This window comes from Ciona robusta, chromosome 1 (genome assembly GCF_009617815.1).
Source record: "Ciona robusta chromosome 1, ASM961781v2".
Classification (NCBI taxonomy): Eukaryota; Metazoa; Chordata; class Ascidiacea; order Phlebobranchia; family Cionidae; genus Ciona; species Ciona robusta.
In genome coordinates, this window is record NC_143235.1 from 5,685,931 (window position 1) to 5,708,526 (window position 22,596).

The window sequence follows — 22,596 nt, forward strand, 5'->3', positions numbered from 1 at the left end:
TGGCAAATAATAATGCAACCTTATTTTTATCATTAAAAAAATGGGGGTCCGTTAAAAGTAAAAATATCTAAACTTACTCCATGTCCCACGATCCCCCACTCTACTTACACCTCAACTGAAGTATGATGGAAGACTATCTTAACTTCCTAATCTGTTAATTTCACTTAATCTTATTATGACTCAGGACACTTAGTCATATTACTTGTTCGGGCACTGATTATGAAATGGTTATACCAAGAATTTGTTCATGACACTGTCAAAGTTCCTGGTAAGCATTTACTAACTTTATAAGAGGTTCGATTTCGTTTCGTTTTTCATACTATACTATTACACTAGTGCTTTTAAAGCATACATTCAAATGACGAATCATGAAGTTTGCATGGGACTATGTTCACTTTGCCAACCATTCTAATGGGCCTGTGGAATATAATTGTCGAGTGTTCTAAACATTTGTGTTAATCACATAAACTTTAGAGTTGTTAAATGCTTGAATATACAACTAATGGTGAATAATTAACTGGTTAGTGGACTGCTGTGCAATATAAGTTATTAATGAACGCGTTTCTGTTTAACAACTGATTCAAAGTATCCGGTACACGTGTAAATGGCTTTCCTACATTGATGTGCTGCTACGTGGCAGATAGCCAATGAGGGTTCCGCTTATTTCATATACAACTTGATTGGCATAGAAGCTCGGTGTTAAGTTAGCGTTAACTTCTTAAATAATTTGTGAGTGTGTGGTGGACAATTTGGAAAATACCTTTTTGACCCCGTTGGCTGAAAATATGGTATGGTGCGTGGGATGGGACACCATTTCTAATTCTATTTTCCTGTTCCTATTTGGTAGAAAGAAAAACAGGATTTTTGGATATTATGGGCTAAAATGTGTCCTGTTTTTCCTCACCCTGCTATGATATAGTACGTTGAGGAAATATAAGCATGTTTCAATTCTCAAAATAACTTGGACCTAACTAAAACTGCTTGACGTCCGAGAAACTATCGGTTGTAGAATCAGCAGCGCAACTTTAAATCCCGTGGTACAGCATAGCAGACTTTGGACTGTCTGTATGTTGACGTTCACATTAAAAATTAATGTTCGATTTGCTCTAGTTAGTTACTGGATAATGCCAGAATTTTCAATATTATTCGCATTAATTATTCAAGTTTTGGCTTCGTATCAAAGCTACGATGCAAAGCTTGCGAATTCTGTTCTTAAGTTGTCTTAATCATAATTTGTTTTAATAGCTAATTAAATATCCAAAGTCATTATGTATTTTATATTACAGATTGGAAGTATAATATATTTAGTAACCTCATACTCACTTTTTAAAACCGCAGTTTGTATACTGTTTATGGTAACAGACATCAACCATAAGATTTACTACAACATACTCGCACTGCAGTAAAATACAAATATGTGTCTTTTAGGTTTGTACTTTACAAAATGTACAACTGGTTCAAGAGAAAAGAATAAAAGAGAAGATGTTAATTTTTGTAACTTCTTTCATGAACTAAATGAAAGCGAATTCATCAAGAAGTTAATTTATGTTTAAGCAGTCTTAAATAAACTACTAGTTTAATACTAAAAGATGACATTCAGTTAGATCAACAAAGTTTGTTAATGCTTAAAAAAAATCAAGCTAAACTTTAAACTAATGTTAAAGTTTAATAATATCGAAAATAGATCAATTATAAATCCTTTGCAATAATGAAAAAGGCAGCCATTTGGAATTTATAAAACATATCAAGGTTATCAAAAGTTATATACATGGCTGATTGTCGAAACCAACAAAATACTAATTTTACTGGATTAAACTAAACACAACTCTCCTTAAACAATATTACCGAATCAAAAAATAGTTAAATAAACGATACAACAAGAAAGTTGTTGTTGCAAAAATATTTTACAGTTGACAAGTTTAGTATTGTTTGGCCTTTAGCTGCAAATTTTTGAATGGCAGCATTCAATTCAACAAAACAACCTTTAAAACCCTAATCTCTTTTTTCCATCTTTACCCTTGTGAAATCCACATGATCCTCATGATCAGAGTTGTTGTGATCACGATTACGAAGATTTCGTGGAACAAGCAAAACAGCGCCCTCTACCTGCTCAAGTGTGTAGAGTGATGGGTCGTATGGTCGACCGGATTCATCACGAAGTGAACGAAATATCTATAAATGTTACTTTTATTAATTTAATGAAAAACCTTTGAACAATATGTATTTTTATTATTTGATTTTCATATTACAGTCAATGCTTAGAACTTGTAACATCATCAACAAAAAATAAGTTAGAAAAAATAATAAAAAATATAAAAACACCAGTCAAAGTAAATGTACAGCATTGTAACAAAATAAACTTTCAATAAACAGCAAAAATAGTTTTACCTGCTGGTATAGTGCATTGTATTGTGACTTCAGATTTTGTTTTCTTGCTTCCAGTTCATCTTGTTCCATCTCAAGATCATTTTTCCTTCCACGAAGAACATCCACATCTTCTTCCATTGTAGTAATGGTTTCTATCTTCCTTTTTCTGCAGTTCTGTGCTGCTACCTAGTGATAGAACAATCACTATTAGTTCACAAGTAAAACTGGTTGGTTTAAAAACACATCATCACACCAACCTTATTTTTCCCCCTTCTTCGAATGTCTTTGATTAATGTTTGTTGAGCAGTTGTAAGAGGAGTTCGAGCAAGCATTTCATTATACTCTTCCACTGGTGACATGATGATCTCATCCAGAGTAAATGGGATGTTTAACTCACGAGCTTTGCGCTCGTCACGAGATTCACGAATATGAGAAGCAGATTTGTCAGGTTTTCTGGAATAAAAATAGTTTTTTACTAAGAGTGTCTTAGCAGTAGGTAGATTACACACAATATTTGATGCACTTACATAAATTAAACACTTAATAAAAAAAAAGAATAAAATATAAACACTGAAGCTGTTATCTTATATCTTGTGTTCATACCTGTAAGTAGGCCTCAAGTCATAGTGTTCAATGATTATACAGTTATCATTCGAAATATATGGAACAGAACATACAACTACCACTATACAAGCAAGTAGTAGTAGTATGTTCTGTTCCATATATTTCAAATAAAAACTCTTTCCATTGACATCATTGAGGAATTCAACCAATGTATTAAACTATCTGTTCACCCAAGCCAATATTGTAGTATTATAACGTTTCAAGGTAAAGAGTTAATTAGTAGAGATCAAATATTGATAATTTATAAAGCTGTTAAGAGTGATTGAAACTAAATAAAACAACCATGCATATAACAGTGCTAATAAAATAAGCAATAACAAACTTTTTTATGATTCTTGGTTTTCCAACAGTGCCATCATAGGTGTGGTTATGGTTGATCACTTTCAATGCGTTTGTTGCAAACGATGTTTCGTGTAAAGATGTTTCTAATTTTATGGAAGGCACTGTGATGTTATAATCGTCTGTTATGTTTAGAATATACATATTCAAACTTAATAACTATAATAATTTCCGTGAATCTGACCCTGATCTGGTGCTCATAACAATTCTTGTGGGAAGAAATACAGGATATGGTGATACAAAATGCAACAGACAAAAATCAGGTCCAACCAATTGTTTAATAAAAAAACTTTATTGAATAAGAGACTGGCGATGCCATTTAGACAAAATTAATATCTCTTTATTAAAAAATTGGTTAAACTTATTTAAACTTTAATATGGTTTAAAAGACAGATATTGTACATATTTTACCATTATCAATGCTATCTCTTTCCATTCTCTGATGTCCCATGTAAAAAGCTGAAAAGTAAAATGTTGCATAAATTGATATCACTGTACGATTGATAAAACAAAACTAACCTTTACCAATAAAAAAGAAAAAAAAAGTATACACAGCATTAACAAAATAGAAAACCAATATATATACATTAATTAATGTGGTGTATTGTGGACTTTAAACAGCTCTTTTAGCAAACTTATCCAGACAGTTTTATATTGTAATTAAGGGGATAACACATAATACAAAAGTTGGTGGTGTACCAAATTCATTTGTAATTTGTTGGACATTAAAATGATAGGTCAAAAAATTTTTTGTCACATCAGCTTTATAAACATATTCAAAGCTTACAATGTGGACTCATGGAAACACCAGAATCTGAATCACAAGTTTCAGAAATCTTTAGTTGGTCGCTTGTGCTGCCATCGAGTGATTTTGTATCATTGAATGAGATCTGAGGTGGATTGGCTTGCAATGGTGGTGGAACAAACACAGCAGGGTTCATGTTCAAATAAGCACTTTCCTTTAAGAAATTTACAACAAAAATAAAACAAGAAAACAGATAAAAACAACTTTACTGATAACACTATAGCAATAAATTTTTATGGGTTTATTACAATTTAAAAAAAAACTAGTTTAAATAAATGACACGTCCTTATTCTTATTAGCTAGCATTAGTGGAAAGATTAAGGAGTATTTAAAATTAACTAATTTTCAAGTCTAATTTTTAAATATATATTTGAAACAATAAAAAAGTTTAATTAAGTAAACTAATTGCTATGATTTTATTTGTTTTTGAATGCTTTATTTTGATACCTTGGTAACATCCTACATCTAGATTATTCATTTTACTTTCTTTCCCAAAACCTTTAAAAACTGAAAAAACAAAAGGATTAGGTTTTATTCATACCGTGCTATTATTATAAACTTGGTTCATTGAGTTCATATTGATGATGTCATCAAGCATCTCATTCACATTTGCTTCATCAAAGAACATAGAACCTGGTTCTCCATGGAAACTTAACACTGGACTGACTTCATCATATGGTGGGGAATCTCCCGTCTCCATTGGTGCCTGTTAATTAAAACGGGTGACAACATCAACATAAACGGTTGCCAACTACAGGTTCCACGCAAGGTTAAAAAACTTCGAGACACCGAATTGCAGACTAAATGTTTGAATAAAATTTAAGTTTTTATACAAAGTTTTTATACCAGATGAGCTTAAAAATACTACTTTACATTGTGCCTGGTAGCAGAAGCAACAAACATCCTGGAAGGGTTAAAACTTGATTAAAAAAAAATTGAACATAAAACTGAAAAACGACTTTAACATTACCCACCATGCATACCATGAAAAGCATGAAATCTAAAAATTTACTCAAACACAATACTTAAACAGTAAACACAAACAAATGCAACTTGCCCACCCACCTACCCTACACTGAAGATAAACTGGCATAACGTGACAAACAAATAAAAGTTTACATTTATTTGTAGAAAAATACTCTGGTAACCACACACCACTGAAAAGGTAAAATGTATGAATGGTTTGAAAAACAAATTCTACACAATCAAAAAATAACAGAAAAAGTTATGTTGATTATTATCAATTGTATCGAGCAGTAAATGGCATTTCTGAAAAACTTTTTAATTTTTGTCCTATTAAAGCTTAAGTGGTCCAAGCACAAAAATTGATATTGATTAGTTTGTAGAGGAACCTTAAAAACTAAAAAAAGATAAACTTTTAAAATATTAACCTTAAAAATTGTCTTTACCTGATAACTGTTTATTTGATTGTGTAACAATCCCTGCGGTGATGTCACAATGGGTAGTGAGAGGCAACCATCCATAGGTATTCCATCTTCACCATTCAATGACGTGTTGTAACTTGGTGATGAAAAAGATGGTTTACAGGGAACCGTTGGATTGAATGCTGGTGTTTTGTACACATTGTAAGGTTGTGTAGCAAATGGTTGCTCTGAAAGTTAATAAATTCATGCTTTTATAACTATGTATATAAAAAATATGCAAGGTTTATGAATTGAAATGTACTGACTATTATCATGTCGACAATATGTTCTTCTTATCAATGCTAGAGTGAAAACAATAGGCGTTCTATTAATATCATTAAAGTGGGAAAACTAACAAACGAAACGAAATTTAAAATTATCAGCAACAGTTAATGTTGGTTGAAAAATTGTACCTACTATATTTTTTGTTTATTTGTATTAAAAAAATTGTTTTACAATTTACTTTCACCATACTGTAATATGTTAAAAAGAATATAACTTAACTGCACAAAGCAGTCTTAAAGGGAAATACCAAAGAAAAATGAAAATTTTATATGGATAGATAAGCTCAAATGTAACCTAAAGGTATCATCAAAGTTTGCCAAAGTGATACAGACTTTTAAAGAATTGGTAAAAATCGCCGAAGTAAAAAAGCTCAGCTGTTTCCACAATACATGGGATTCCCTACAAAAAAAAAATTCACTCAACTTTGAATGTTTCTAGTTTTTTAAAATATTAAAGAAAAATCAAATTTTATTTCTGATTTGGTATGATGCTTCTTCTTCAAGAATATATTGAAAAATTGTAAAACATAGACTTTATTGTGTTTTAATTTTTCGATTGAACCTAGCATACCAGATTATGCTTATGCAGCAAATTTTCAAACCCAATGTTAAACCCGAAAAACCTATTTTTTTTAAAAAAAATGGTACAGTAAATGCTCGTGAAACCTAATAAAGATATTAATATAAAAAAGTGCAAAAAAATACCTAATAAGAAAAAAAATGCGGAGTTAGCATATTATGTAGCTATGTTCAATCGAAAATTAAAACATAATAAAGTCTATGTTTTACATTTTTTTATATATTCCTGAAGAAGAATCATTCATTATACCAAATTGGAAACAAAATTTGAATTTTCTTTACTATTTTAGAAAGTGGAAACAATCAAAGTTGAGTGTTTTTTTTAGGAAATCCCATGCATTGCGCCACGGCCATTTTTTTTATTCCAGCAGTCGAATTTGCGGTTTTGAAACTCAGTTTTATTAAAAGGTGTTTTGTATTTTGAAACATTGATGGTACCTTAGATCACATTTGAGCATATCTATCAATACACAAATTTTGATTTTTCGTTGGTATGTCCCTTTAAGAACAAAAACAAACTCACCATTTTCAAAGGCAACTGGTTTGTATCCTAAGTTTATATTTCTTGTTCCTTGTTGGTGAAGAGTATTTTCGTTTGTTTGATTCGATTCCACAGTTGCATTTGTCAGACTAAAAAGTTAACAAAAACAGATTAGATCAGTTGTTCTTAAACTTGGGGGTGGGGGGGTGTAAGAAAAGTCAGGGGTTGAAAAAATATTACTACAGGGGCACATTAAACATTTCTTCAATGCAATTTCTTAAAAAAGCAAAAAGTATTGAGGCAGGAAAAGTTTAAAAACATATATATGTATATATAAAATATACAGATATATAGTAATTTTTGAACTACAGATGCCAAACCCACCTGACATTGGTATTTATAACATTCACTGTTCCAAGTTGCCCCTCAGCTTCTGAACTTTTTCCAGGTAGTTGTGGAATGGCAGACATATCTTGCCATAAATGTGCATTCTAATAAAGAGCTTACAGTGTTATTGGTATGCTTAACTCCAGCTTCCATGTCTCAGAATAAGATTTAGTTTATTTTATTGTTTCATTTAAAGTGTTTCATAGAGTAAAAAAGGTTAAACCACTACGATAGCCAATAAACAGCTATGTATTAAAATTATACAAAATCCTTTATCATTTATAACAATACCAAATTTACATACATTTTGTTCCATTGTGCTACCGTTTTCATTATCTGTTAGAAGATCAGTTAAATCTTCAATGATAATAGATTCTTCCGAGATTTGATTCAAATTCTGCGTAACAAAAACAACAAAGTAATGCCTTTAGGAACTATGCAGCAAAAACTACCGCCTGTAAAGGTAAAAATAGCTGGATTTACGTTGTAACAGTTTCGCGATACTTTTTTTGGCTGCTAAATCACTGTACTGTCCTTGGTCCTAATGCTTCAAAATTTACAATATAAAATATCCTTTATTACAGCCCGGAAGTTGCCCACCCCTGTTTTACAATAACAATATAAATATCTTACAGTTTGTTCAACAACTTGTGGTTGTATATCATCAATAGATTCATTCAATATTTCAAGATATTCATCAATACTAAAGTAGCTCGATGTAGGTTCAGTAGAAGGTTCCACCGCTTGTGATGTTTCAACTTTATCATTAAGCTGGAATTTACATGTTAAATACAACCTTAACATGAAACACATTTCAATTTCAATCCTATATTATTTGATTTTTTGAAATTCGGTAAAATGTGGATTTATCGTAATTTTAGTAGAAAACAGCAAAATAAATAATATAACGTTAATTTATCTTAATAGGAAAGCATTTATTGAAAAGGAAATTCCAATTTTAAATTTAATAATATTGGTAACTAAGTAAAACAGAAACTCCATACAAACCTCTTGTTGTTTTGAATTGTTCTGCACTTTTGAAATCGGAATTTGTTCCCCTGTCTCACCATCCACAAAGAATTCTCCGACCTTGAAAGTATTTTAACAAAAAGACAGGATTTAGCGACAAAACAACAGTTGTTAAAACACCCTTTTAGTTAAAAGCTATTCACATTTAGCATGAAGAAAATAAGTGTGGTTGCTACACCTAAATAATACGTTTATAATATTAATCATTTATATTGAGATTTTTAAATAGAAATATTAGTGCAACACCATTTAAAACTACCCCTTTAGCAAGGGAAAAGATATATTTTACAATTTTTCTGTTTTTGACCAATTGTCACATATTGCTCTCCAACAACATAGCTGTTTGTGCTAGCAGAGAACAATCATTTTTGTTCATTGGAAAAATGCTATAAAACTGTATTTTGATTTTTTTGATAACGTCATTAAAATTTAACTTAGCAACCTGGTTAGGTGGAATTTACCGAATCAGCGATTTTGACAAAGATTCGGTTTTGACCATATTGTGTGTGCTCAGGGGCGCAACCAGGGGGGCTGTTTTGCTGTCATGACAGCCCCCTTTTCCGCAGACACGCACGCAGCCAGAAGTGCTAAAACACGCGTTGCATTCAATATTAGATTCGTTCGCTTGGAATTGGAACAATTTTTCGTTCAATTGTTACGTCACTTTGTCTATTGCAACGTAACTATTAATTATGACGTTTCATAATGTGCCCACTGCCCAACCAACTACGACATCGAAACATCGTGTATGAGCGTCATATTTTTACGCTCTGCGCCGGTCTAGGAAATAAAGGAAGACGCATGCGGTAGCATACATTCCACACCTAACAAACGAAGCAATCGTTGTGAATTTATTCTCGTGACAAGTGACGTAATGAAACTCTGGTTCTCTAGCGGTGACAACGAACGACTCTGTCCAAGCTCGGCCGGGAATTGTAATATCATATTACGATTTCTGTTGGCTCCAATTTACTGATAGCGTCGCTACTTGCTTTTATATTTGCACCAATTAAAATTCACTTAATCGCGGTTTATCTGCATTTAAACCAGTGGTTTACAACTTTATCTACTCGCGTATACATATTTTTGGTTCATGCAGCGTTCTCGTACCACCTTTCTACATACTAAACTACTAAAGCCTCGTGAACAACTCATTTTAAATAGTGAAATTAGAAACCGTACCGCGGGCACACCTATTTTTTCCGCGGGTATTTGTAACACAAACTTGGCACTGCCTTTCTCAAAGCTGCGTGTAAAATAATTGTAATTTGCCAATTAAACAGGGTAACAGGGTGGAATAAACAACCTAAATATGTTGCAGAAGTAGCGCTGCTGTATATTTACGATGTTTTCCTCAGCCAAGCAGCATAATTATTATTACGAAACAGTAGGGATTCACACGTGGATTCACATGTGGATTCATTGCACCATAATAACGATTGTTTGACCTGGTAATTGATTACGACATAATAGCAATTCACACGTTGATTATCTGCGTCATAATAGCAATTGTCCCCTTGATTATTTAGCCTGCAGGTGCTTGAAAACAGGTTGAATATTTGCCTTTTCACGAATGCGCATAAGTAAAGATAGGCTTGCAAAAATACTTTGTACACGCATAAAGCAACGCCTAAGTTTAAAAAGTAAGGAACACCAGTGTAGGAAATATAGCATGAAATGTCACGCTCTACGTAATTTATGTGGATTAAAATATTGCTTACGACAATCACTAAAAGATCATTTGCGATCGTTTGGTTTGAACTTAATAAGGTGCTCGCGTACCACCTGGGAGGCCTTCGCGTACCATAGTTTGGGAAGCACTGATTTAAACTAATCATCAGAAACAGAAATTATACAAAAACTACAGATCGTATGGAAGCAAATAAAACACGATTGTTTACCAATAATCTCGTTTGTGACGTAACAATCGTAATGGTTTTTCAAAGGTTTATTCTGATGTAAATAATCGTTACATTATCCACGATGCACATGCGTAAAACTTGCACCAATGTTTCATCAGTTTATACTAATTTAGATACGTCTTTTTAATAATGTAGTGTTTTTAATTTACCGCGTAAAATAGGATATATATTAGTGTGCACAACCAATAAAGGGAGTGTTTTATCGTGTCATAGATAAACGTTGACTGGACGTAAATATGACAGCCCCCTTTTGAACGCACTGGTTGCGCCACTGTGTGTGCTGCCAGTTATATTAAAAACGTAAAATAAATCTTTTGGTAAATGTTTGTTTTAAAACCTTAAGAACCAATGTTTCATCTACTATATGGTGAGACAAGATCATGGCCGGCCAATATAGCAGCATCAGTGTGCCAGTAGTCGCCACGGTTGGCATGAATCCCTGTAGCCGGGTGGAAACAGGTTTGAGGCTTAATGCTGATCAATGGTACGGAAAACCCTGATAACGTCTCTTTATATAAAAGACGTAGCGTCAGCCCTTTATGGTCACAAACAAAACATTTGCCAGAAGATCACTTTCACACTTATTAAATAGCCTACTTTGTTGAAATATTTTTAATTCTTATTTAATATAACTTATATGCTACAATATACATATTTTATTTACATCTGTTGTTTTTTTCATATTTAAAACTTCATCGATTTCGTCCAAGTTTTTCACAGGATCCCTTGATGGCCACCTGAATCCAAGATCTACATCTTGTTGATACATCAATTGCATCATGTCAGAATCCTGCAATTAAAAAACTTTTCAACATGTATTCAATAGTAAATTACTAAATAATATAAGAACATCAACATTTAAAAATCTTTCACTTCATAGAGTTTTTGCCTTAAGTGACCACTGTTGTATTAGAAATAATCACACGTCTCTAGGAGCAAAGTTAAAAAGGTGCTGTGGTGGTATGGTCAAGCAATAGATGACCTAACAGGACAGCCACCACCAAAAGCATAAATTAAAAAAAAAATTTTGTAATGTAAAATTTCAGAAATCGTTGATACCAGCGCTGTATTCTGCATCCCTATTCTCAACATTGAGATGCAAACAAGTTTTGTTCCCTAAAGTCTAAACAAGTATACACAATATATGTCCCAACCTCTAAATACGTGACATCTATCTGACTATTGTAATCAAAAGACATTGTTGCATCAGGTTCATATTCAAGTGAATTTTTGCTGTAAGTATCCATTACAGTATTTTGGTTAGATACAATTGGAGAAGGATTGAAGTCAGATGCGGAGTCTTCACTTTCTTGGATTCCAATATTCGAACCAAATTCTTCACTTAATACTAAATGAGTTTGAACTCCTTCATAATATTCGGCTGATTCATTACAATTCAGTGGATCACTGGAACTTGGCATGATAGGAAGAGTTAAACATTCTCGAACAGATGGATCATGGATGTAGCATCGCCATCTCACATCATCAAGGTTTTGTGACAACTGTGTTAAAACATCATTATCCACAATGTTTGTGTCTATTTCATCTTGTTGAGTTTCATTAAATACATCAAACCGAGGCACAGTGTAGTTTAAACCAGAACTTTCTCTGTTTTCATCCAGAACAGGGACTCTTGACACGTTAGAATTTCTATGTTCAGTATCAGAAGGATGTTCAACTGCATTTGAGGTCCTTCCAACTCTCAGCATCATTGCAGTGACGTTATTAATATTTTGCTGTTGGCTTACACTTGCAGTGGGTATTCGCGTCTGCACATCCCGAATTATAGATCTGTATGTTGACATCGCATATTCATAATCATCCAACACTTTCATATCTTGGAAATGAAGTCTTTGTTGAAGTGGTTGATATGGGATAATACCAACCATTGGTCCCCCAATAAAACTATCTTCATTATACGATTCATTGTCGGATGGGTTGTTTACATTTGTCAGCTGTAAAATAGCTAAACAAATCCCAATGTCTAAAAGCCCAAAGGCTAAGTTTTTCTTTTCCGGAATATTCCGTATCACTTGCATTCTGCAACTTTACGTGAACACCAAAGAGGGTGTAACCCTTGTCATGCCATACACATTATACTCTCTTTGCCATTTGATAGAGTACAGGAACAAAGAAAGACTTCTAATGATTGTTACATAACATAATATACCGTAAAAGAAGTTTCTAGAAAAAAAATATAATCCAAAAAATGAGCAGTATAAGACATACATTTTATTTGGCTATCCATTAAGCTTGCATCAATCTGAACCAACAGTATAGTATATAACTTGTCTTTGCCTTATAGGAAATATGCTAAGTAAAATAGTGTTCCTTTGTCTGCTACTTTATATAAACTCTGTATTTTCCCAAGTGTATTAATTACACTACGCAGTTGAACAATAACTTGATCTAAACTTAGTTTGAACAGCGAGATGAATAAACGTCCACCACGACCACGAGTTCTGAACAGCAATCATCATAACAATGATATAATCAAATTGAAGGCGGTTAAGCGTAACGTCACGTGAATAACATGTTGTCTCTGACGTCACAGCAGACGGTTCTCGAAGCATAAAGCGTTTTAAAACAAGTCCTGAAAACCCAAGAATATTGTCAACGCTGTTAGCATAAATTCACACATAATTGTCAGTAGTATGTGTATGCATCTTATTACAAAGCTTATAACGCATAAATAATAGGCTTTTTATGTTTTTTTGCCAAACTTTAAAAGGCTTGCTTTTAATTCAATAATTTATACCTCAAGGGTTATTCAAGTATAATATACTGATATATAACGACCACGGCCTACTAGAGATAGGATATCTCCAGTAATCCGTGATAACAACATTATATATGGAAAATAAGTTCAAAATTCAGTCATTTACACCTAAATTAAAGATAGTTTATGAGAAGTGGCTTGTGCGAACAGTGAAGCAATACCCAGTTTAAAGCAAAGATATAAACTTTATTAATAGATAAGATATAAACTTTTTTTTTAATAATAGCAAAGATATAAACTTTATTAATAGTTATTATCAGAATCCGTATATAAATCTTTATATACGGACTGCGGTTATTATCAACTTTCTTTTATTACAAGATCACATATATTTGTATGATACAATATTTATCAACGGCTGTTCGAACAACATCTATTATCGTTCAAACAATATTCATTTTTATACAATAATATAAGATATATTATATGGTAAAATAGCAGTAGGGCAAGGAAAATAATGTTAAAACTAGATCTTTAAACCGTACAGTATTATTGCGTGTTGTTTACGTGTATTTCTAATAATAAATTCACTAATTAGTTAATCAAAAATAACAATAGTTTTAAAATGTCCCATCTTATCCTGTGTTTTTTCGAATTTGTAAAATTTCACCTGTTGTGCAAATCGCTAAACAACTCTTCGTGTTTTTTAGTATATATATTTTTATTAGCTGTAAATTAATAAAGAATATGATAGTACTAACGCTTGGTATTACCCAGAAATCGTATTTTGAATTTCGAAATATCCGTCAGACAGTCAGTATGTGCATAAGTGTCCCGTCTTCCCCCACTGTACTATATCTGCACGAAATCCGAATGTGTGACGTAAAAATAATCTGCCCACTTTTAACCCTGCGGCGGTGGTCTAGTAAAATCAATCAAGACATACAGTAAGTAGAAAAAAATTAAGGAAATCCTACCATGCAACGCATCGTATAATTATAATTTATCTTGACCGCACAACAACTTTGCCACATTTGACTCTGTGTCAAAGTCTTAGTAATGGTTTTTTTAATAAGACTTCAATAAAGGAGATGAAAACTAATAAACAAAAACACGTATATGTTCCATAGCCTATGTATTGTCTTTAATTTTGATATCTTAATTCTTCTAATAAGTTCTGAATGCTGGTTTAAAAGCTTAATCATGAATTACCACTGACGTGATCATACCTTAATTAATCGACAGCACTTCAAAGAAATATAGAAGAGGGGGAAACACAAACGAGATTTTTTCATTTTTTACGGACCCCCATTTAATTAAAATAAAAAAACAACTTTACAGAATCATTCGACACCATTGTCACGACTTTATAATGCGCGCAATTTTCTGTTACCATAAGTTCATTTGCATTTATAGGATACAATATTAGGCCGTGTGTAATTACGTGTATTTCTATTAATAAATTCACTTATTAATCAAAATTAACAATGATTTTAAATTGTCCCATTTTAACCGTGTGTTTTTTGAATTTAAAAATTACATTTGTTGTGTGAATCGCTAAATAACTCCTGGTGTGTTTTAATCTTTTTGATTGAATTTGATGTCAATTACTAAAGGTATAGTACGGTGGGGGAAGATGAGACACCTTTAGCACATAATATCCAAATATCCTGACCGTGTTTTAAACAACTAACAACGGTCTAAGGGAGTCGTGAGGAAACGGTTATATAATTCTTTGAATGTTCTTTATTTACTATCAAATGGGACGAGAAAATAGAATAAAAAGGTGTATCATCTTTCCCCATCCTACTATATATGATAGTATCAATTCGTGGTATCAACCGAAAATCGTGCCCGCGCCGCAGATGATAGGCTTTTACAAGAAACGGCGTTGTGAGGGTGTACATCCCCTTATAATTAGTTTTGTTTTAAACATGTGTAAAATAGTTTTAACAACAAAAGATGGCGCAAAACGCCAGCTGCTTCGATTGAACGACCTACTAACAAAAAACACTACGAGATTAGTTTAAGCTATTACACATTCGCTGATTATTCGAATAAGCAGGAATAAAATTAATCATGAACAATTTTATTTGCATAGTTACTGAGACAGATAGGCTTCGGATTTAACACTAAAAAGGTTATATTGGTAGTGTTCGAGTGATAATTGGTATGGTTAGAACATCAATTAATAGATGTTGTAGGCCTATCCTAGAAATGCATTAAAAATCATACAAACGATACAACTATAATGCCGTTAATAAAGTTTATCATGTTATTATACATTACATTGTTATTACACACACACAGTATTAGAACAGTTTCATGGTGTTTATTTTATTCTCGAATCAAGGCATATTGACCCGCGTATACTTTTCTCATGCACATATTTCGTGTTTTTTTTTACAAAACTATTTCATTTAACTACAATACTAGAATGACGAATTAAACTCTTAAGAAACAATTTCGGCAATTCAATTCGGTGGGCTTTTAAAATGGGCATCTTATTGTTATGCTTTTTTCGGTCATTAAAAATGTTGCATTTGTTCAACACCCACATTTTACAACTTATCAACATGCATTAATAATGTTGTAACATTTGTTTTCATCTATCATCAAATGGGGACCAACAAAAGAAGAATAAAAAGCCGCGTCCTAACTTATCGTACCAAAACGTTCAGAATAAAAGTTTAACTTAGAAAAAGAAATTTTGAAATGGTATGTGGCTTATATAAAATAGGGTGGGGGAAGATGGTACACGTCTTCCCCCATTGTACTATAATATTAAAATAATCACGGCGCATGGCGGTGTTTGATTCACGCTATTTTGTACACGAAAACGACGAAGAGTCTTAAAACAAGTCGTCCACAGTTGGTCGGAGGCAAACCTAACACCAAGCGTCACCATCATTGCTCTCAATAAATATTGACAAGGAGCCTCGACCGATTTTTTTCGTATGAAACCAAACAGAAACCCTTTCTCTTCTTTTACATTTCAATACCAAAGCAAACATTTCCGGCTTGCCAATTGAAAGATAAATCATCGAATCCTTGCTTGATGAGTTGTAGCATACAGTTCTTTAATATGACATAAGTGACCGTGGCCCAAACCATACAGTTCAAGTGGTAAGACTGATAACTCGATAAGGTGAAGAATATTGTTCTGTATTAGTTATTTTTGTCACAGCGACGACCTCGTAAGTGCTATAAGTACTGGGCTACAGGCTGTGCCTCAATTCGATAATACACATTCCGATAAAAGATATGCATTTTATTCTATTCGGCTTCATATTTGTAAAAAGTAGCATTTATCTGGTTCTATCGAATCAAGTATCAACACATAAAATGTTTTCTCAATGCGAATAAACTCAAATTATAAGAAAGTTGAAAAAGACGGGACATCGTTTGCACATATGTCTAAATCGTGTTTTAATTAACAGCGGTCAATGGGATACGTGAGAATACGGTTTTATATTTCGTTTGTTCTTTGCTTACTACCAAAGTATGAAGGTATTCAACTGCAGTTCGCTCTTTTAATCGCCTAGTACTAAAAATGCGTAACTGGGGTAAAGAGCAGCATAAAGTCAGCGAAGTTTCAGCAACGCAGAGAGTTGCGACTTTTATATTATATATACCGGTCGGTTAAAAAATACATATTATTTTTGTTTAAAACTAATGACCTATACAAGTAGAATATTTCATCACCTGTGTTCTAAAGTAAAAACAAATTGTAGACAATTGAAGTAACTTATATTACTTTAGTATAGTGTTTGTACTACGAACCTGAATGTTGATAAAATAATCTGTTGCCATTTTCTTTCGAATACACAATCGAATTGGGAACCTGCAAAATGATGTATTGGCATATGCGGCTTAACTTACGTTTTGTTAGTGTACATGTAGGTTGCAGTAATTAAACATGTAAGTCAGATAATGCTTCACACTTGTTTGGTCGGGATTTTTACCGAGCAGTCATTAGAAGAGGGACATGTTTCTGCAGTCTATTTTTGTAACGGGAGCACGGAAAATGACTGGACTGTAAAGTACGTGACACAAAAGGCATTATAAGTACGCGAAGCAGATATAGGCAATAAAGATCAAATGAAATAAGTCGTACATAGTGACTTCAAAACTTTATCCCTACAATTTCTTACCGAAAAAGTAAAAACGAGATGCTTGAAATCTGGACGCCAACAATTTTAAACAGCTGGGGCTAAGTCTTGTGTTTTCTGTCGCTATTGAAGTCTAAACGACTATTATATAAAAAGATTTATGTTGAAATTACAGCGTTTATGCGTTTCTTGTAACCTACTAAAACGCCCTCAATGTTGTCTATGGTAATCAACATGACGTAATACTTGCACGCCAGTTACTTATTGTATTGTTTTACTTTAAACAATATTACGTTTTGTGTCCTTTGTTACACCTAGGCTTGTATAAAATAGAGCTACATTAATTTTATTTGAAACCTTTCCTCTAATGTATGATTTTTGTTTTGCTAGTTACTGTTGAACTGCTTTCACTGGTAACACAAGTTGTTTTAAAAATGGCGCTTACCAAAGGATCTATATACAGTAATACATACTACATAGTTTAACAAGTAATGTGATTACTGGTAACATTAAAACTTTCATTAGAAATATTCACTTACGCTAAACTATTCGAGACATTGGTAAACTAAGTAATGAAAGCAGAGAAGAAAGCGCAGTCAAAACACGTAAGGAGGTGAATTACGAATTAGTTAGTTTCTTCTTTCTCCTCCGAGCCTTTGACGTCACACGTCTGCTAAAAATTCATTGGACAACGCGGTTACGCGTCACATGACGAAGAGGGCGCCTATAAACGATAGAACAAATATGCCGTTCGTTGGGCAATCAGCGACCCACTGGGGAAGCTTCATGCATGCCATGGCATTGCATACGGAATTTTAACGCAGATAACTATACTGATGTTTTTGTCGGGCATATTTTTATAAATATAGTTTATAGTTTTTTTCGCACTTCTACGAGTTATTTTTATTATGCTCAACGTTTTTTGGGGCACGTAAGTGCTGGTCCTGTTGACCAGTGGTTCACAATCTTTTTAGCTTACAAACCGGCGTCGTAATATATTCGTTCCGATTAATATACTTGTATCGGGCGCTATTGCGCATGCGCAGTAGGTCGGAACAAATGCAATGACCACCCGGTCCAAATATATCTACGTAGGTCACTACTATGTTATTCCCATCGAAAAAATAATAATTTCATAAAATAAATAAAGTAACAATATTCTCCGAAACTTTTTTACTCGGTACGTATTTATTAGAGCTCGTATTGTATTATTTTGTTCCGACCTACTACGCACGCGCAGTAAAGCGTCTCGGCGCATGCGCAGTAGCGCACGGTACAAATATATCAATCGGAAAGAATATATCACGACGCTACTGGGCATGCGCAGTAGGTTGGAACAAACACAATGACCACCCGGTCTAAATTTATTACGACCATTCGTTAAAACCGTTCTAGAAACAACGTTTCCACGTTAAAACTTTTGTTTTCAGTTTAAAGTCGGCAGGAACTGAGTTAGTATGTTATTTGTTGCATAAGAAAGTAACCACTGAATTGGAGCAATTGCCATTAAGTGTCTTGCCCAAGGACACACACGCCGACAATGGTAGCAAAGACGAGGCTTGAACCCATTAGCCCCGGTTCATGGTAGGCGCGCTAACCAATTGTACCACAGCGCCACTATTGGATTATACACACCATATTTTCCAAGTAATTTTACAATGGATGAGCAAAGTATGGTATACACGCCATCCTGTTTGAAAAAAATGTTAGTAAATCCTTGCCTACACTTTTCATCCAATTAGAACTTCAATACGTTTAATTAAATAATATTTATTTAATTTTCACATTGAATCGTCTGTATAGGGTGTAAAGGCGACAGCTTTTATCCAATACATTTTTTTCTTTTTATCAATAGGCGTGCTTTAACAAATGTTAGCTAAAAAAATACTGCTTGCTGACTGTCTAACGCCACCATTTGGCCAACTAACCCCAACGTTTACTTTTTTCGTTTCTCTGTAAGTTGCGGTGCCGTTCCGTTAGCAGTTGCAGCTTTGCCTCATTTTGCACGTGTAGTGATTGTAGAGTATTTATTGTTATTGTGTGCAGCATTTTAATGCTCTTCTCTCTGTGTGTGTGTGTCTATACCGTCGTCTATATTGTTTTTTGTATATGGTTCTTGTGAGATAGTTGTTTATCAATAAACCTGTACGTATAGTAGGGTGGGGGAAGATGGGACACTTTATCAGACGAGACTTTTTTAATTTTCTTTTTACGGACCCCTATTTAATGATAATCAGGAAAATAAGATTGCAGAATTATTCGACAGTATTATCACGACTTTATAAAACGCCCAACAAAATATATCGGTTTAACGTTATATATATGAAGTTTACATGGCGAAAAAACTAGCACACCCTGTTAAATTCGGTAGGTTAATTACAAGTTGCAGAATACTGCTAATGTAAATATATTTCAATTTAGAGTTCTATCTTCCCCCATATTGTAGTTTTGTATGTTTTCATTGCCAAACCTTCAGATATTTGCTTTTAATTTAGTAATTTATACCTCGGGGGCTTTTCAAATATAAGACACTGATATAATAAAAAAATTATATTTTGAAAATATATTCGAAATTTGGTCATTTGCACTTGGTGATAATTTATGAGAAGTGGCTTGTGCCAAAAACAGAGTAGTAATACCCAATTTGTAGCAAAAATAAAAACTTTATCGATTGTTGTTATCAATTTTCTTTTATTATATGTTCATATACATTTGTAGGATACACTATTTATTCAATAATGTTCGAACATTACCCATTGTCGTTCAAACAATACCAATTGTTATGCAATAATATAATGTATAGGTAACATGTTAAAAACTATAGCAGTAGAGCAAGAAAAAGAATGTTTAGACTTTAGACCATCTTTTTCAAAGCGTACAGTATTATTTCGTGTTATTTACGTATATTCCTATTTATAAATACACTTAATAATCAAAATAAACAATGATTTTAAACTGCCCCATCTTACCTTATGTGTTTATAAATTTGTAAAATTTTACCTGTTGTGCGGATCGCTAAATAACTCCTCGTGTGTTTTATTATATTTTATTAAATTGGTGTCAATATTATTAAATTGGTGTCAATTAATAAATGAATGATAGTACTAATTCGTGGTATTACCCAAAAACCGTAATCTATTTTGATTTTGGAAATATTTGGCAATATGTGCTTAAGGGTCCTATCTTCCCCCATTGTATCAAGTCCAGAGCATTAATCATGTCATAAACACTTCATTCGCTTACTGGTGGTAAAACAACAGCCGCGAACAGAGTCGTATAAACACCGAGTAGTCCAACTGCCGTCTATGTGTGTCCAAAATAGAGCAAAAGTAGTGACTTTGGCAATGGGTTTAAACGAACTTGTTAAGTTTTGTTTGTGTTTTCCTATTGTGGGAAGGTGTAAAACAGCTTCTAATTATCTTACCAAACATTTTTTAGAAAAAATGTATAAATTTAGCCGCATTAAATGACTAAAATGTCGCAAATCAACCGCGTCTAATTCTAATTTTTGACTTTTTTTGACACAGAAAACAAATAACACATGTTTTTTACATTTTTCAAACTTTAAATTTGTTTTTAGGCACAAGTTTTTCTGTAATTTACCGAAAAACATACATTTTTCCTATACCTACTGTGTTATTTTGGACCCAAATTGTCGTTCAATTTGTGTTTTACGTAACAATGGGTTGGTCTACTCGGTATTTCTATGGCTCTGGCCGCGAAAAGGTTAAACCCTAGCTTATACAAAAAACTGCTGTTTACCGGTGTCATAATATATTCGTTCCAATTGATCTATTAAACTTATACTCGGCGTTATTGCGGATGCGCCGAGACGCTACTGCGCGTGCGTGGTATAGGTCGGAACAAATACAATGACCACCCTCTTTAAATTTATTACGACCCTCCGTAAAAACGTTTTGGACACGACGTTTATTACACGTTGAAACGTTAGTTTTTGATTTAAAGACAACATAACTCAGCTAGTATGTTATTTGTAGCCCAGGAAAAAGAAGTATATCACTAACAAACTTATTTTATGCCAGTTTAATAGGCACATTTTATTTGTAACTTACAGGTGCTGGCGGAACAATGTGATCCTAGAATACAAAATTATAGCGGCCACTTTTAATACCTTTCACCTGTGCTACATTAAATTTGGGCACTGCATGAGACCAGTACCGAATCTAAAATAATTTTATCAATTCAAAAAATAATACCTATAAATATTCGTCATAAAAAAACATATTTGTAGAAATTTCTCCCGATTCAGCCTCAAATATATTATAGTGCTACGTAATACCTGAAAAAAACAAACAATCTTTTATTTTAAAATGTGCGGGCATTGGTGTTATTTTAAATCATACATGAATATTAATTGTTTAAATATTCTCACGTACATATATGGCATACATCCATGTACAAATGTATTAGAACACCTTTACCTGTCTTTTTTAATTTGTCAACTCTCTTATTCTTCCAATTTCTTCGTTATCGTGACCGAAGAGACGAAGTAAATTTCATTCATATATTTAATTAAGTAAGGTATGTTGATTAAACTGATTTAAAATATAGTCGTGTGGGGTAGATGGGACACTTTTTCATTTTGTTTTCTCTTTCCATTTGGTAGTAAACGAAGAACATTCAAAGAATTATAAACCGTATCCTTACGACTTCCACAGACCGTTATTAATTCTTTAAAACACGATCAGGTTGTTTGGAAATTATGTGTTAAAGATGTCCCATCTTCCCCCACCCTACTATAAGTTTGCTAGTACTATTTGCTTATTCTATGCTATAAATAACATACCCAACTCAGTTCTGCTGACTAGAAATTAACTCGAAAACTAAAGTTTCAGCGTGTAAACGTGGTGTTAGCAACGTTTCAACAAAGGATCGTAATAAATCTGGACCGGGTGGTCAATACATTTGTTCCGACCTACTGCGCATGCTCAATAGCACTGGATACAAATATATCTGTTGGAACAAATATATCACAACGCGAATCGGACTTTTTTGAATTTCTTTGAGCGGGTATATACCACAGAAATAAAAGAATAGAACGTGCATTTCCTATGTCGTTCAAGGAGAGAGCTGGTACACCATCTTTCTTACGCGAGTCGTTCCCGTTTACTAATGTAGGCAATGGAATCCAGGGTGTTTTGTGTATTTTTTTTTGTTTTTTTTTACTTAGAGCAGGAAAAAATAACTATTTACAAATATATAAATATATTTTTAATAGACCGAATTTGTTAGTTTGCGAGTATGATAGATCAAACTAGTTTCATAGCTTCATTAAAAACACTTAAATATTTCGTACACGATTTTGTCTCATAAAACTAGTTATGGTTTTGTGGAAACACCGAGATATAAACACGAGGAAAATAGGCAGGGGGTTGACTTTAGCTTGAAATAAAAACAACACAAAAATAATCGTTTTAAAGTTATATACATAAAGTTTACTCAAATAGAAATTGTACAACCCGTTAATTTCTAGAGTTAACCGGTTGTACAAGTTGCAGAAGAC

The 22,596-nt window shown here is 33.1% G+C and overlaps 1 protein-coding gene across 3 annotated transcripts; it reads right to left on the bottom strand.

Annotated features, from left to right (window-relative positions):
• Window positions 1-1,416: 1,416 nt before the first annotated feature.
• On the bottom strand, window positions 1,417-17,293 carry LOC149741793 (uncharacterized). Of its 3 annotated transcripts, XM_089876719.1 has the most exons (16): window positions 17,115-17,293; window positions 16,744-16,804; window positions 10,906-11,031; window positions 8,299-8,379; window positions 7,924-8,061; window positions 7,595-7,687; window positions 7,288-7,394; window positions 6,946-7,052; window positions 5,545-5,747; window positions 4,677-4,841; window positions 4,118-4,289; window positions 3,742-3,789; window positions 3,314-3,434; window positions 2,625-2,820; window positions 2,389-2,553; window positions 1,417-2,172 (listed from the first exon to the last, which is right to left on the bottom strand). In XM_089876719.1, the coding sequence occupies exons 2-16, from the start codon at window positions 16,771-16,773 to the stop codon at window positions 1,993-1,995; spliced, it is 1,932 nt and encodes a 643-aa protein (XP_089732845.1). In that variant the 5' UTR covers window positions 16,774-16,804; window positions 17,115-17,293; the 3' UTR covers window positions 1,417-1,992. The 3 variants fall into 3 exon arrangements, with proteins under 3 accessions (XP_089732845.1, XP_089732837.1, XP_089732828.1); XM_089876711.1 differs by lacking the exons at window positions 16,744-16,804; window positions 17,115-17,293 and adding an exon at window positions 11,396-12,453 and having other exon boundaries at window positions 3,314-3,416; XM_089876702.1 differs by lacking the exons at window positions 16,744-16,804; window positions 17,115-17,293 and adding an exon at window positions 11,396-12,453.
• Window positions 17,294-22,596: the final 5,303 nt, after the last annotated feature.